The following is a 16228-nucleotide window of genomic DNA, read 5'->3' on the forward strand; positions in this document are numbered from 1 at the left end:
TGTGTGTGTGTGTGTGTGTGTGTGTGTGTGTGTGTGTGTGTGTGTGTGTGTGTGTGTGTGTGTGTCAATATGTATTGAGCAATCTGATTGGTATTGGAAAAGATCAGTGAATATTGATGCCTCTCAGCAGTAGAAGTCCATTTGAGTGTCAGTGTTCAGTCTATCAATATGTATTGATCAATCTGATTGGTATTGATCTAGTCAGAAGTCTGTGTGCAGTATTACAGCCTGTAAAAAACGCCAATGCAAGGCATGGTACATATATTCTCCCCGGTTAGTCAGTCAGTCAGATAGTCAGTCAGTCAGATAGTCAGTCAGTCAGTCATTCAGTCAGATAGTCAGTCAGTCAGATAGTCAGTCAGTCAGATAGTCAGTCAGTCAGATAGTCAGTCAGTTAGTCAGTCAGTCAGTCAGATAGTCAGTCAGTCAGATAGTCAGTCAGTCAGTCAATCAGTCAGTCAGATAGTCAGTCAGTCAGTCAGTCAGACAGTCAGTCAGTCAGATAGTCAGTCAGTCAGATAGTCAGTCAGATAGTCAGTCAGTCAGATAGTCAGTCAGTCAGTCAGACAGTCAGTCAGTCAGTCAGATAGTCAGTCAGTCAGATAGTCAGTCAGTCAGATAGTCAGTCAGTCAGATAGTCAGTCAGCAGTAGCAGTTCAGAATATTGATCCAGTCATTCTAAAAGTACAATACAGTAGAATACAGTAGAATACAGTAGAATACAGTAGACTATAGTACAATACAGTACAATACAGTAGAATAGCATTGGCTTGAGCAAGTTTTCACCATTGATAAATCCATGATGGGAAGTGTGCACACTTCAGAAGAAGGGTGATGAATCGGGACATAGCCTCAATGTGCACAACAGTGTTGTGACACGGTCAGTCTGCACACATTTGTTCCACTGCAGAGTTAGTGAGTGCCATAGGGTTGAATGGGTGTTTGCTGCTACTCTAGTCCTTGTTTGTTGATGCTGTTCAGGAGCTTCCGTCACTCCAGTGTGTGGCCCACTCCTTCTTCTGGAGGATCCCTGCCTTCTGCTGGAACTGGGGCCGGTCTTGACGGGGGATCTTCACTGCATGGTACTGAGGAACTTTGTCTTCATACTGGACCCGACGGAAGAAACCACACTGTGGGGGAGAGAGAGAGAGAGAGAGACAGAGAGAGAGAGGGATAATGAGAGGGAGAGATAGAGAGGGAAAGGGAGAGAGAGAAGGAGAGAGAGAGAGAGAGAGAGAGACAGACAGACTAGGTTGATGTTGCTATTATGCAACCCAAGGAAGATTTTTGGTTGCTGATTGTGAAACATTGTACATGTGCCACAAAAGCCAAAAACATCCAGGTGATTTGCATAAAGTTTGAATAAAACAGGTGACACACAACAAGCAAAGTAAACACACCACACAGCATAACACGCATATGCTGACAACTCACTCGCCATTTTGTGAGAAACAAGAAACAAGTTCATTCTGGCATTCTGACCTAATCTAATCAGGAGACATATGACCAGATGAAATTCGATTATTCATGAATAGAACAGGAAGGACAATCTCATCAGGAAGAGAACATGTAAACAACTTTCTACAATGCCAGGATGAACTTGTTTCAGGTATACAGAGGTCTACAGACCACAACTCAGGCAAAGTCACAGCACTGACAGGCCGGTACAGAGCAGGCCAAGGTGCAGAGCAGGCTAGGGTGCATGGCTTTACCACTTGGAGAGAGGAGAGGGCAGGAACCTATTGGTCTGACGCCTGCTTCTCAACCTCAGAGGGCTGAGCATGCATGTGGGCGTGGTAGTACTCTGTTTCATACTGCGGGCGGCGCTCTGTACGCTTGAAGAACCCACACTGGGGAGGAGGAGGAGGAGGAGGAGGAGGAGGAGGAGGAGTTACAACAGAGATGTGGAGGTAGGAAGAGAGAGAACATAGTTTGAAAAAAAAGAAAAGAAGAAGAGAGATGGACTAGAGAAGAGAAGAGAGGAGAGATGGACTAGAGAAGAGAGGAGAGATGGACTAGAGAAGAGAGAAGAGATGGACTAGAGAAGAGAGGAGAGGAGAGATGGACTAGAGAAGAGAGGAGAGATGGACTAGAGAAGAGAAGAGAGATGGACTAGAGAAGAGAAGAGAAGAGAGGAGAGATGGACTAGAGAAGAGAGGAGAGATGGACTAGAGAAGAGAGGAGAGATGGACTAGAGAAGAGAGGAGAGGAGAGATGGACTAGAGAAGAGAAGAGAGGAGAGATGGACTAGAGAAGAGAAGAGAGGAGAGATGGACTAGAGAAGAGAAGAGAGGAGAGATGGACTAGAGAAGAGAAGAGAGGAGAGATGGACTAGAGAAGAGAGGAGAGGAGAGATGGACTAGAGAAGAGAGGAGAGATGGACTAGAGAAGAGAGGAGAGGAGAGATGGACTAGAGAAGAGAGGAGAGATGGACTAGAGAAGAGAAGAGAGGAGAGATGGACTAGAGAAGAGAAGAGAGGAGAGATGGACTAGAGAAGAGAGGAGAGATGGACTAGAGAAGAGAGGAGAGACGGACTAGAGAAGAGAAGAGAGATGGACTAGAGAAGAGAGGAGAGATGGACTAGAGAAGAGAAGAGAGGAGAGATGGACTAGAGAAGAGAGGAGATTTGGACTAGAGAAGAGAAGAGAGGAGAGATGGACTAGAGAAGAGAAGGAGAGATGGACTAGAGAAGAGAGGAGAGATGGACTAGAGAAGAGAAGAGAGGAGAGATGGACTAGAGAAGAGAGATGGACTAGAGAAAAGAGAGGAGAGATGGACTAGAGAAGAGAGGAGAGATGGACTAGAGAAGAGAGGAGAGATGGACTAGAGAAGAGAGATGGACTAGAGAAGAGAGGAGAGAGAGATGGACTAGAGAGAGAGGAGAGAGAGATGGACTAGAGAAGAGAGGAGAGACGGACTAGAGAAGAGAAGAGAGATGGACTAGAGAAGAGAGGAGAGAGATGGACTAGAGAAGAGAAGAGAGGAGAGATGGACTAGAGAAGAGAGGAGAGATGGACTAGAGAAGAGAAGAGAGGAGAGATGGACTAGAGAAGAGAAGGAGAGATGGACTAGAGAAGAGAGGACTAGAGAAGAGATGGACTAGAGAAGAGAGAGAGAGAGATGGACTAGAGAAGAGAGAGAGATGGACTAGGACTAGAGAAGATGACTAGAGAAGAGAGATGGACTAGAGAAGAGAGGAGATATTGACTAGAGAAGAGAGGAGAGATGGACTAAAGAAGAGAGGAGAGATGGAAGAGAGGAGAGATGGACTAGAGAAGAGGGGAGAGATGGACTAGAGAAGAGAGGAGAGATGGACTAAAGAAGAGAGGAGAGATGGAGTAGAGAAGAGAGAGAAGGAGAGATGGACTAGAGAAGAGAGAGAAGGAGAGATGGACTAGAGAAGAAGAGAAGGAGAGATGGACTACAGAACAGAGGAGAGGAGAGATGGACTAGAGAAGAGAGGAGACTAGTCACAAAGAGATGGCGTAGATGGCAATATCAAAGACATTGAATGAAAAGATAATAATTGAAATAGATGTAAGTTGGCTGATGTACATTTTTTGTACGTGTAAAACAACACATTTCACCGCACCACTCTGGTGGATGTGAGAATAAAAATAAAAAAGTAACCCGTTTTCTCTCTTCCAGAGTATGCAGGCCAGCAGAGCCAGTGGCAGGATACCAGCCAGGAGAATAGAGATACACCACATGACCAACAGTATGTGGACACCTGCTCGTCAAACATCTCATTCCATAATCAGGGGCTTTAATATGGATGTTGCCGCCCCTTGCTGCTATAACAGCCTCCACTCTTCTGGGAGTGATGTCGGGCGATGAGGACTGGTTCGCAGTCGGCGTTCCAGTTAATCCCAGAGGTGTTTGTTGAGGTCAGGGCTCTAATAGAGGCCAGTCAAGTTCTTCCACACCGATCTCGAAAATCCATTTCTGTATGGACATCACTTTGTGCATGGGGACGTTGTCATGCTGAAACAGGAAAGGGCCTACCCCAAACTAATGCCTCAAAGTTGGAAGTAGAGAATCGTCTAGAATGTTATTGTATGATGTAGCGTTAAGATTTCTCTTCACTGGAACTAAGGGGCCCGACCCATGAAAAACAGCCCTAAGCCATTACTCCTCCTCCACCAAACTTTACAGTTGGCACTATGCATTCAGGCAGGTAGCGTTCTCCTGCCATGCGCCAAACCCAGATTAGTCCGTCGGACTGCCAGATAGTGAAACATGATTCATCACTCCAGAGAACACTTTTCCACTGCATGGTGATCTTAGGCTTGTGTGCGGCTGCTCAGCCATGGAAACTAATTTCATGAAGCCCCCAGAGGAACAGTTATTGTTCTGAAGTTGGTTCCAGAGGCAGTTTGGAAATTCGGTAGTGAGTGTTGCAACCGAGGACAGACGATTTTTACTCGCTATGCGCTTCAGCACTTGATGGTCCTGAACTGTGAGCTTGTGTGGCCTACCACTTCGCGGCTGAGACGTTGTTGCTCCTTTTCGTTTCCACTTCACAATAACAGCACTTACAGTTGACTGGGGCAGCTCTAGCAGGGCAGAAATTGTATGAACTAACTTGATGGAAAGGTGACATCCTTTGACAGTGCAACATTGACGCTGCCGATGTTTGTCTATGGAGATTGCATGGCTGTGTGCTCAATATATATTTTTTTTTACATCTGAAATAGCTGAATCCACTAATCTGAAGGGGTGTCCATATACTTCTACCGTATGAAGAATAGCAGAGTCAGCACCAGGATAATAGAGATATGTAGGAACAGTAATAGAGGTGCTTATTCTGTGTTATACTAGGTATTGGTACCTTCCAGAGGATGCAGACCAGCAGAGACAACACCAGGATAATAGAGATATGTAGGAACAGTAATAGAGGTGCTTATTGTGTGTTATACTAGGTGTTGGTACCTTCCAGAGGATGCAGACCAGCAGAGACAACACCAGGATAATAGAGATATGTAGGAACAGTAATAGAGGTGCTTATTGTGTGTTATACTAGGTGTTGGTACCTTCCAGAGGATGCAGACCAGCAGAGACAGCACCAGGATAATAGAGATATGTAGGAACAGTAATAGAGGTGCTTATTGTGTGTTATATTAGGTGTTGGTACCTTCCAGAGGATGCAGACCAGCAGAGACAACACCAGGATACCAGCCAGGATGGCTATGAGAATCCACCACCAGGGGATCCAGTACTGGGCAGTCAGACCAACCTCTGGGTAAATCATCACTGGGATCTACAGGGGAAACACAGTCATATAAAGTAATGAGTGTTTTATTGTGAAGTGTCTTGTCTTTACTGTGTATGTGTCACTAGTAGTTAGAACACAGTCTTTTCCTGGTCAGGTCATGTGATCAGGAAAAACTCATGGCTCTAGTTGTTCATTGTAATAGTTAAGAGTGTGTGTGTCACTCATTGTGTGTGTGTCTAAGTGTGTGTATGTGTGTGTGTCTCTGTGTGTGTCTCTCAGTGTGATTGCATGTGTGTCTCTCAGTGTGTGTGTGTCTTTCAGTGTGTGTGTGTGTGTCTCTCTCAGTGTGTGTGTGTGTGTGTGTGTGTGTGTGTGTGTGTGTGTCTCTAAGTGTGTGTGTGTGTGTCTCAGTATGTGTGTGTTTGTCTCAGTGTGTGTGTGTGTGTGTGTGTTTGTCTCAGTGTGTGTGTTTCTCAGTGTGTGTGTGTGTGTGTGTGTTTCTCGGTGTGTGTGTTTCTCAGCGTGTGTGTGTGTGTGTGTGTGTGTGTGTGTGTGTGTGTGTGTGTGTGTGTGTGTGTGTGTGTGTGTGTGTGTGTGTGTGTGTGTGTGTGTGTGTGTGTGTGTGTGTGTGTGTGTGTGTGTGTGTGTGTGTGTGTTTGTTACCTGTGCAGCAGCATCCCTCAGCACCAGGTGTTTGATGCTGGACTTGACTGTGATGTTGGCTCTAACCAGCAGCTCCAGAGCACTGACTGATGGGAACTCCTAAGAGAGATGAAAAGAGAGGGATGGAAAAGAGAAGAGGAGAGAGGAAAAGAGGAGGAGAGAGAGAGAGAGAGACATGAAAAACAGAAGAGAGAGAGAGCAAGAGGCATGAAAAAGGAAAAAGAGGAGAAGAAAGAGAGAGAGACATGAAAAAGAGGAGAAGAAAAAGAGAGAGGGGCAGGAGAAGAAAGGATAGAGAAGATTAACACTAGTAATTTACTAGGTGAAGGAGATTAGCGTGGCTCTGACCAGTAGCTCCAGAACCCGATCTGAAGGAAACTCCTGACAGCAAGAGATCACATCAATACATGATGTATCCATCAAGGTTCCAGAAATCCATTTTAACATCAGTAGTTGTCTTGGGACATCGTGCTTTATAGCAGGCCAGCCTAGACCCCAAAGAGCAAGCAGAAGCAGAGAAGACTTCCACAACACAGACATTTACTAAGGAGAGGACATTACACTGGCCAAACATGATCAATGACATTATCAATGATATATTTACATGAGATGGTCAATAATAGGTTAGCCTGGCAAGAGACTGAGATCACTTTGTGCTTTAGCCAACTCCTATGACTCATTCCTCATTGTTTCATTTACAAGGAACACGGATAATGACGGCTTATGATGATTTATACATTGTCATAACAAAACGCAAAGTGTCCCTCGTGTTGCCTTGCAGTTACAGTATGCGATCGGCTCTCACTCCTTCATCATGCCCTTTCACAGTTACTGTTTCAGCAATACAAATGCTACTATTTAACATACACTTTGCATTAAGTTGGTACTTCAGGAAAACGTGCCAAGCAGAGACATGAAAAGTTGGAGCTGTGACAGAGTAATGGCCACAGTGTTCAGAGGTGTTGTTGTTGTTGTTGAGGGGTAGTGTTGTTGAGGGGTAGTGTTGTTGAGGGGTAGTGTTGTTGAGGGGTAGTGTTGTTGAGGGGTAGTGTTGTTGAGTGGTAGTGTTGTTGAGGGGTAGTGTTGTTGAGGACGAGTGTTGTTGAGGGGTGTTGTTGAGTGTTGTTGAGGGGTAGTGTTGTTGAGGGGCAGTGTTGTTGAGTGTTGTTGAGGGGTATAGTGTTGTTGTTGAGGGGTAGTGTTGTTGAGGGGTAGTGTTGTCGAGGGGTAGTGTTGTTGAGGGGTAGTGTTGTTGAGGGGTAGTGTTGTTGAGGGGTAGTGTTGTTGAGGGGTAGTGTTATGTTTGTTCTTTGATGAATGCTGAAACCAGGCGCAGCATTACTACTTTTAATAACCAGATGCTTCATCTAGCAAAGTACATCACTTGTGTAGCCATACCACCACAAGTTCTGCATAGCGCATTGCATTATGGGAACAGTAGTCTAAGTTAAAAAACACAATACATGAGTGCAGGTTTTATCTATCTATAAACTATAAGCTAAAAAAAAGCACTTGTTTTTTCCTACTAGCACTGACTTTGATGATAAGTAGTTTTGGAGGGAAAATGTACTTGCTATGATTGGGATGTGTCATCTCAGCTAGCTATGTTAAAATGAATACACTACTACTGTAAGTCGCTCTGGATAACAGTGTCTGCTAAATTACTAGAATAGAAATGTAACGTTTGTTTGTTTTACCTTCAGGGAGGTGCTGTTACACCACGTGTTGTGTTGGGTGAATTGCATCGTGGGAACAGTAGTCTTTGTTATTACCACATAATAATATAATGTGATAGGTGATGTGGTGTTTTACCTTCAGGGAGGTGCTGTTACACCACGCGTTGTGTGGGGTGAATTGCATCGTGGGAACAGTAGTCTTTGTTATTACCACATAATAATATAATGTGATAGGTGATGTGGTGTTTTACCTTCAGGGAGGTGCTGTTACACCACGCGTTGTGTGGGGTGAATTGCATCGTGGGAACAGTAGTCTTTGTTATTACCACATAATAACATAATGTGATAGGTGATGTGGTGTTTTACCTCCAGAAAGGTGCTGTTCCAAAGGCGTCCCTGGATCTTGAGGACAGCAGAGTCAGAGAAGCTGTGGAGAGGACACTGGAACAGCACACAGCGCGCTGAACCCAGCAGACAGTCCTACACAGAGGGTTGGGAAGACCATCGATGAGAATAGCAGAGTTGGTATTCAATCAAACTCACAGTATGGATGCGTTGAGGTACAGGGCTCTAGGGGCATGTTTGTAGCACGTGAGCTATGGGATGTTTTCTGTAGTGCTGGCCTGAGTACAACCAGTGTTGTGGAGTAGTGAACTACAGGTAGTTCAACCAGTAATTTAACTACATTTTACAGTAGCTTGATGGTAGTTGAACTAAATTCAACTCTTGGTAGTGTTTCCGGTAGTTAACTACTGTGTTACCATGTAGCAGTGTAGCAAACTATTGGAACTACACGCTACTATTTTACCATATAGCTGTGTAGCTAACTACTGGAACTACACGCTACTATTTTACCATGTAGCTGTGTAGCTAACTACTGGAACTACACGCTATTATTTTACCATGTAGCGGTGTAGATCAGACCTGCCTATTTCTCATTTCTGTTTATGTGATTAATAGGATAAATTACACATTCTGACTCCAAAGTGATCTATTCTTACGATTTGTAGTCTATGACGTTTCAGATTTAGATATGATAATATATCACAAAGTAGCTTTAGTTCAGTAAACTGTATTATCTTAAGTGTGGATTCCATATAGAACCCTCAGTGGAAAGGGTTATTCATGGAACTCAAAAGGGTTCTACCTAGAACCAAAAAGCATTCTTCAAAGGGTTATGCTATGGGGACAACCAAATAACCCTTTTATTTCTAGATAGCACCTTTTTTCTGAGAGTGTACACATACAGGGGCAAGAAGAAGTATGTGGACCCTTTGGAATTACCTGGATTTCTGCATAAATTGATCATCAAATCTTCATCTAAGTCACAACAATAGACAAACATAGTGTGCTTAAACTAATAACACACAAATTATTGTATGTTTGTCTATATTGAATACATCATTTAAACATTCACAGTGTAGGTTGTAAAAAATATGTAAACCCCTAGGCTAATGACTTCTCCAAAAGATAACTGGAGTCAAAATCAGCTAATCTGCAGTCCAATCAACGAGACGAGAATGGAGATGTTGGTTAGATCTGCCCTGTCCAATAAAAAACACTAAAAAAATGTGCTATTTGCTATTCACAAGAAGCATTGGCTGATGTGAACCATGCCTCAAACAAAAGAGATCGCAGAAGACCTAAGATTAAGAATTGCTGACTTGCATAAAGCTGGAAAGGGTTACAAAAGTATCTCTAAAAGCCTTGATGTTCATCAGTCCACGGTAAGACAAATTGTCTATAAATGGAGAAAGCTCAGCACTGTTTCTACTCTCCCTAGGAGTGGCCGTCCTGCAAAGATGACTGCAAGAGCACAGCGCAGAATGCTCAATGAGGTTAAGAAGAATCCTAGAGTGTCAGCTAAAGACATACAGAAATCTCTGGAACATGCTAACATCTCTGTTGACGAGTCTGCTATACGTAAAAACACTAAACCAGAATGGTGTTCATGGGAGGGCACCACCGAAGAAGCCACTGTTGTCCACAAAAAACATTGCTGCACGTCTGAAGTTTGCAAAAGTGCACCTGGATGTTTCACAGCGCTACTGGAAAAATATTTTGTGGATAGATTAAACTACAGTTTAAAGGCACAGCACACCAACATCAAAACCTCATCCCAACTGCAAAGTATGGTGGAGAGAGCATCATGGTTTGCGGCTGCTTTGCTGCCTCAGGGCCTGGACATCATCAAGTTTATCAAGACATTTTGCAGGAGAATGTTAGGCTTTCTGTCCGCCAATTGAAGCTCAACAGAAGTTGGGTGATGCAACAAGACAATGACCCAAAACACAGAAGTAAAGCAACAACAGAATGGCTTCAACAGAAGAAAATACGCCTTCTGGAGTCCTGACCTCAACCTGATTGAGATACTGTGGCATGACCTGAAGAGAGCAGTTCACACCAGACATCCCAAGAATATTGCTGAACTGAAACAGTTTTGTAAAGAGGAATGGTCCAAAATTCCTCCTGACTGTTGTGCAGGTCTGATCCGCATCAACAGTAAATGTTTGGTTGAAGTTATTGCTGCCAAAGGAGGATCAACCAGTTATGAAATCCAAGGGTTCACATACTTTTCCCACCCTGCACTGTGAATGTCTACACGGTGTGTTCAATAAAGACATGAAAAACATATCATTTCTGTGTGTTATTAGTTTTAAGCAGACTGTGTTTGTCTATTGTTGTGACTTAGATGAAGATCACATCACATTTTATGACCAATTTATGCAGAAATCCAGGTATTTCCAAAAGGTTCACATACTTCTTCTTGCCACTGTAGCTTTAGTGCAGCTTAACTTCTTCCAGTGTGAAGTAACTGGTAAGTTGATAAACTATATTTTCAGAGTAGCTTCCCCAAAAATGGTTACAACCCCATTGTAATCCCTCTTGTTCCCTGTCCCTCTCTGATTCAGAGGGGTTGGGTTAAATGCGGAAGACACATTTCAGTTGAAGGCATTCAGTTGTACATCTGACTAGGTATCCCCCTTTCCCTGTCCCTCTCTTTCTCTGACATCTCTCTCCCTCTCTCTTTCTGTCCCTCCCTCACTCTCACTTTGTCCCTCCCTCACTCTCTCTCTCACCAGTTTGAGTGACTTGCGTCTCTCTGAGGCAGCCACAGCAGGCGTAGTCCTACCCAGACTGCCCTTGGTCATCACATGTCCCTCCTCTTCTGGGTTGGAACGCCCCTTCCTCCTGGCCTGCTCACAGGGACATGAAGCAGAGGACAACACACATTACATCACGTATATCAAATATAAGTATACATATTTTTTTTACATCTCATGAAACCACAACAATACTTTTAGGCAAACAATATGATTATGCTGTAGCTCATGAGTGTGAGGAGGTGTAACCCTTTTTGTCCAATGGGGTTATTTATGGACAATATTGGTCTCCATTTATGGAACCCCTTATGGCTCAAGACCACTAAAATCCTACCTTCAGGCCTGCTGCCTGTGGCTGGTCGTCAGAAGGAGAACTGTGGGAGAACTTGCGTGGGTTGAGGGAGGTGTGGGGGGTACAGGGTGTTTCTGGATGGCCATGGAAGTGGAGAGCAGTGGGGTACAGGAGCCACTTCCCATTGGACAGCTCGTGAGGCCACATGATGTTGAGGAAGGCGGAGCCTAGAGTCTGCAGGGATGGCCCGGTGTTGGTCACCTGATCAAAACATGAAGGGGTGAATAGTTAACTGAATGAAAAAAAGCACACCAAAAACACACCAAAATATGAATATATTGCTCTCTTCACAACACTGCATAGCTTTTTATCTTGTATCTTCCAAGGTCCACAGCCATAGAAATATATCCCTGTGCTACGTTATCAATCAATCAATCAAATGTATTTATAAAGCCCTTTTAACATCAGCAGATGTCACAAAGTGCTATGGTCTAATACCTGTTGTATTCGGTGCATGTGACAAATAAACATTTATTTGATTTGATTTTCAGAAACACGGTGGCTAGGAAAAACTCCCTAGAAAGGCAGGAACCTAGGAAGAAACCTAGAGAGGAACCAGGCTCTGAGGGGTGGCCAGTCCTCTTCTGGCTGTGCCCGGTGGAGATTATAACAGGACATGGCCAAGATGTTCAAATGTTCATAGATGGCCAGCAGGGTCAAATAATAATAATCACAGTGGTTGTAGAGGGTGCAACAGGTCAGCACCTCAGGAGTAAATGTCAGTTGGATTTTCATAGCCAGTGACTTTCTGCGCAACAGTTTTTTTTAATGGATTAATGGGAGATTCGATATAGACTGATAGTTTTTTACATTTTCTGGGTCAAGGTTTGGCTTTTTCAAGAGAGGCTTTATTACTGCCACTTTTTGTGAGTTTGGTACACATCCGGTGGATAGGGAGACATTTATTATGTTCAACATAGGAGGGCCAAGCACAGGAAGCAGCCCTTTCAGTAGTTTACTTGGAATAGGGTCCAGGATGCAGCTTGAAGGTTTTGAGGCCATGAATATTTTCATGAATGTGTAAAGAGATAGAGAATTAAAAAACTTGAGTGTCTCCATTGGTCCTACTGTAGATTCTGGAAGTGTTGTGCAGACTCAGAACAACCAAGCTTTAGAGAAATATGCACATTCAAAGAGTAGTCCGTAATTTGCTTTCTAATGATCATGACCTTTTCATCGAAGAAGTTCATGAATTCATCACTGATGAAGTGAAAGCCATCCTCTCTTGGGGAATGCTGTTTTTTAGTTAGCTTTGCGACAGTATCAAAAATACATTTAGGATTGTTCTTATTCTCCTCAATTAGGTTGTAATTTCCTTTCCAATTTTCTGGAAGCTTGCTTCAGGGCTCGGGTATGTTCTGGAAGCTTGCTTCAGGGCTCGGGTATGTTCTGTATACCAGGGAGCTAGTTTCTTGTGACAAATGTTTTTTGTTTTTAGCAGTGCGACTGCATCTACAGTATTACACAAAGTTAAATTGAGTTCCTCAGTGAGATGGATAACCAATTGTTGTCCTCTGACGTCCTTGGGTAGGTGGAGCGAGTCTGGAATTTATAGCACGATTTTTGGTGATCCTTGGTTGGGGTCTGAGCAAATTATTTCTTGTGATTGCAAACGTAATAAAATGGTGGTCCGATAGTCCAGGATTATGAGGAAAAACATTGAGGTCCACAATATTTATTCCACAGGATGAATCTATGTCCAGGGTATGACTTGTGGCAGTGAGTAGGACATGTTTGACAAAACCCACTGAGTCGATGATGACTCCGAAAGTCTTTTTCCATGTGAATATTAAAGTCACAAAAAATTTGAATATTATCTGCCATGACTACAAGGTCCGATAGAAATTCAGGGAACTCAGTGAGGAACGCAGTATATGGCCCAGGAGGCCTGTAAACAGTAGCTATAAAAAGTGATTGAGTAGACTGACTAGAAGCTCAAAAGACAAAAACGCGGGGGATATGGTCACTAGTGTAACCAGGAGGAGAGGCCTCATTTAACACTGTAATTTCATCAGGCTTAACCCATGTTTCAATCAGGCCAATCACATCAAGATTATGATCAGTGATTAGTTCATTGACTATAACTGCCTTGGAAGTGAGGGATCTAACATTAAGTAGTCCTACTTTGAGACGTGAGGTATCTAGCTGGTCTGTCATAATAATATAATTTAGACAGTAGATCTCGCTGGTCTGTCTTTATTATATTATATTACTATTTCAATAATGACAGGAATGAAGGAGGTCTAATTCCAGTGAGATTGTTTAAGTGAACAACGCCATTATCGTGCTACATCGACTTTTGATTCGTCTCCTCTTCCTCACCGTAAACTCAAACTCCACAGCACTCCCCACATCGTCCAGGGTCTCCATGGCACTCTCCCCCTTTACGGCCCCACTGAAGAACAGCTGGTGTGGTCTGGCCAGCCTGAAACAACACAGAGACAGACAGGCGGATAGGGTCAGTGGACAGCTGGACAGAGCCTGGGAGCCTTATGGTACTACTGTTAACTGTTTGCATGTTCCTCAGAACTCCCTGAAAACAGTAGCAACTATCACTATCCTGGGTATCAGTCCTAAATATCAGTCAATGTGTATTGACCTACTGACTCACTGTACCGAATGTGGCCTCCAGGGGCAAAATTTGTTTGACACACCAATGACATGAGGGTGTGACTTACACACTGACCGCCAGGGGGAGCTCTATGATGATTTTAGCCACGGCTGTGACTGTGGCCAGGTCTCGCTGTTCACTGATGCTGAGGAGGAGACAACATACACACATCATATTGCAATCTGGGAAAAAAGATCTATCTTCATTAATGACGATTTCAATTTGAATACATGTATTGAAAGTAGCAATTCCCTTCCATGTGCAGCTGTATTTCTCTAGTACCAAGTAAAGTCATCCACCTTGAGAATTGCCATGATATGAAAATAAACAGTATGACAAACCCAAGATACATTAAATAGACCAACTATGAAAATGAGTTGCCCAGCCAGGACTTACGTAGCCAACAGGAGGTTGACAGTGAGTTCCGTGGTCTCTATGGTGATAGCAGACGTGCTGAGGATGATGTAGAATTTCAGTATAGCATCTCTCTTCAGGGGGTTTCCCAGCTCGCACTCCGCCTGAGACCCGTTCTGATTGGCCTGGCACACCACCTACACACAAGGAAACAGGAAACACAGGATTATTATACTGCTAATATAGCAAAGCAAAGTTGCCCTAAGCTTTACCTGACCACATCACCAACATAGTTTTTTCTGGCTCTAAGCATAATATGTCAGCCCTGTCCAGAATCGATTCCTACCTCCTAGACCCTGTTGGAGATCTGAGAGGAATGCAAAAGTTTATTGTGAATACCTGTTGTCCCCTGAAGCAAGAGTAGGAAAGGATGTCCGGCAGAGTTAAGATCAGGGTTAAGATCAGAGTTAAGATCAGGGTTAAGATCAGTGTTAGATCAGGGTTAAGATCAGGGTTAAGTCCAAATTCCAATTCAATTGTAGAAATCACTCATGAAGTGAATAATTTACATTGAATTAAATTAGAGTTTTAAAAATCTTCAAGTTATGGAATTGGAATTGAATTGGAAATAGACTGCTTAGACTTGTTTTAATTGGAATTGAATTGGAATTGTAATATTCAATATTTAATGACCATAGTATAAAACATTTACTGTAGGATTTGTTTTGCATCATATCAACCTGTATTCCTATATTTCCAGTACAGCTAGGCTGTTGGAACAATGACATGATCAGCCTTAAAGCCTGAGAGAATGTCATTCTAATTGGGATTTGTGGAATTGTTGAGGATAATATTGAATTGGGAATTGCATTCTTGAATTTACCTAACATTGGAATTCCAAGGAATTAAAGTATCTCTAAATTCAAAGACTACACTGGATTTTTAATAGAAAATAAATGGAATTTACACAGAGAGAGAATTGAATTAAAATGGAATTTGTGGAATTGACCACAACCCTGGTTAGGATTAAGGCTAGAATTAGGTGTGTGTACCTGTTGTTCCCTGAAGCAGGAGTAGGACAGCGTTTCTGGCAGGGTTAGGGTTTAGGCTAGGGTTAGAGTTAGGTGTGAATAACTGATGTCCCCTGAAGCCATCGTAGGACAGGTAGTGTGAAATGAATTTCTTGCAAACTCCAAACCCAACAATGCAGTAATCAAAATCAATGCAGTACTAAAAATAACATAAAGTAGAAATCAAAATAAGAAGTGAGAAGAACACGAGAAAATAAGAAGCTATATACAGGCTCAGTGCCAATACCATATTTACAATGTGCAGGGATACTAGAGGGATAGAAGTGTATCCACTACATGGCCAACAGTATGTGGACACCCCTTCAAATTAGTGGATTAGTCTATTTCAGCCACACCCGTTTCTGACAGGTGTATACAGTCATGCAACGTACAAGTCGAGCACACAGTCATGCAATCTACTTAGAAAAATATTGGCAGAAGAATGGCCTGTACTGAAGAGCTCAGTGACTTTCAACATGGCACTGTTATAGGATGCCACCTTTTCAGCAAGTCAGTTAGTCAAATTTCTGCCCTGCTAGAGCTGCCCCGGTCAACTGTAAGGGCTGTTATTGTGAAGTGGACATTTCTAGGAGCTGCTATGGCTCCGCTGCGAAGTGGTAGGCCACACAAGCCCACAGAATGGGACCACCGAGTGCTGAAGTGCGAAAACATTGTCTGTCCTCAGTTACAACACTCACTATGCGTGAGTGTGTAGAGTCCTGTGAGTGTGAATAGGAACAAATACAAGGTCTGTGTAGCCATTCTAGTCTGTGTAGCCATTCTGTTAGCTATTTAGCAGCCGTATGGCTGTTCTGGAGCCTGTTGGTGTCAGACTTGATTCACCGGTACTGCTTGCCATGCGGAAGCAGAGACAGTCTGTAGTTGGGTGGCTGGAGTCTTTAACGATTTTAGGGGCCTTCCTTTCACACCGCCTGATATAGAGGTCCTGGGTGGCAGAGAGCTCGGACATGCGATCGAGGGCGGTGCTGTTGCCATACCAAGCAGTGATGCAGCCAGTCAAGATGCTCTCAATGGTGCAGCTGTAGAACTTTTTGAGAATTTGAGGGCCCATGCCAAACCTTTTCAACCTCCTGGGGGGGGAAGAGGTGCTGTCACGCCTTCCTTGCAATTGTCAGCATGTGAACCAAGTCCTTAGTGATGTGGACACAGAGGAACTTGAGG

General features: G+C 43.5%; 1 protein-coding gene across 3 annotated transcripts in view; it reads right to left on the reverse strand.

The window, feature by feature from the left end:
- Positions 1–582: 582 nt before the first annotated feature.
- LOC112246274 (integrin alpha-7) overlaps positions 583–16228 on the reverse strand; it is a 76964-nt gene continuing 61318 nt past the window's right edge. For 2 of the 3 annotated variants that reach the window (XM_042324836.1, XM_042324835.1), the window contains exons 14-22: positions 14019–14173; positions 13690–13767; positions 13334–13436; positions 10994–11212; positions 10636–10752; positions 7922–8035; positions 5880–5978; positions 5136–5261; positions 583–1130 (exon numbers count right to left, since the gene is read on the reverse strand). In XM_042324836.1, the coding sequence (XP_042180770.1) occupies positions 978–1130; positions 5136–5261; positions 5880–5978; positions 7922–8035; positions 10636–10752; positions 10994–11212; positions 13334–13436; positions 13690–13767; positions 14019–14173 (1164 nt within the window). In that variant the 3' untranslated portion in view covers positions 583–977. Of the gene's footprint in view, positions 1131–1712; positions 1851–5135; positions 5262–5879; positions 5979–7921; positions 8036–10635; positions 10753–10993; positions 11213–13333; positions 13437–13689; positions 13768–14018; positions 14174–16228 lie in introns of all 3 variants that reach the window. The other variant, XM_042324837.1, reaches the window with a different exon arrangement.

This window comes from Oncorhynchus tshawytscha, linkage group LG07, assembly GCF_018296145.1.
Source record: "Oncorhynchus tshawytscha isolate Ot180627B linkage group LG07, Otsh_v2.0, whole genome shotgun sequence".
Lineage (NCBI taxonomy): Eukaryota > Metazoa > Chordata > Actinopteri > Salmoniformes > Salmonidae > Oncorhynchus > Oncorhynchus tshawytscha.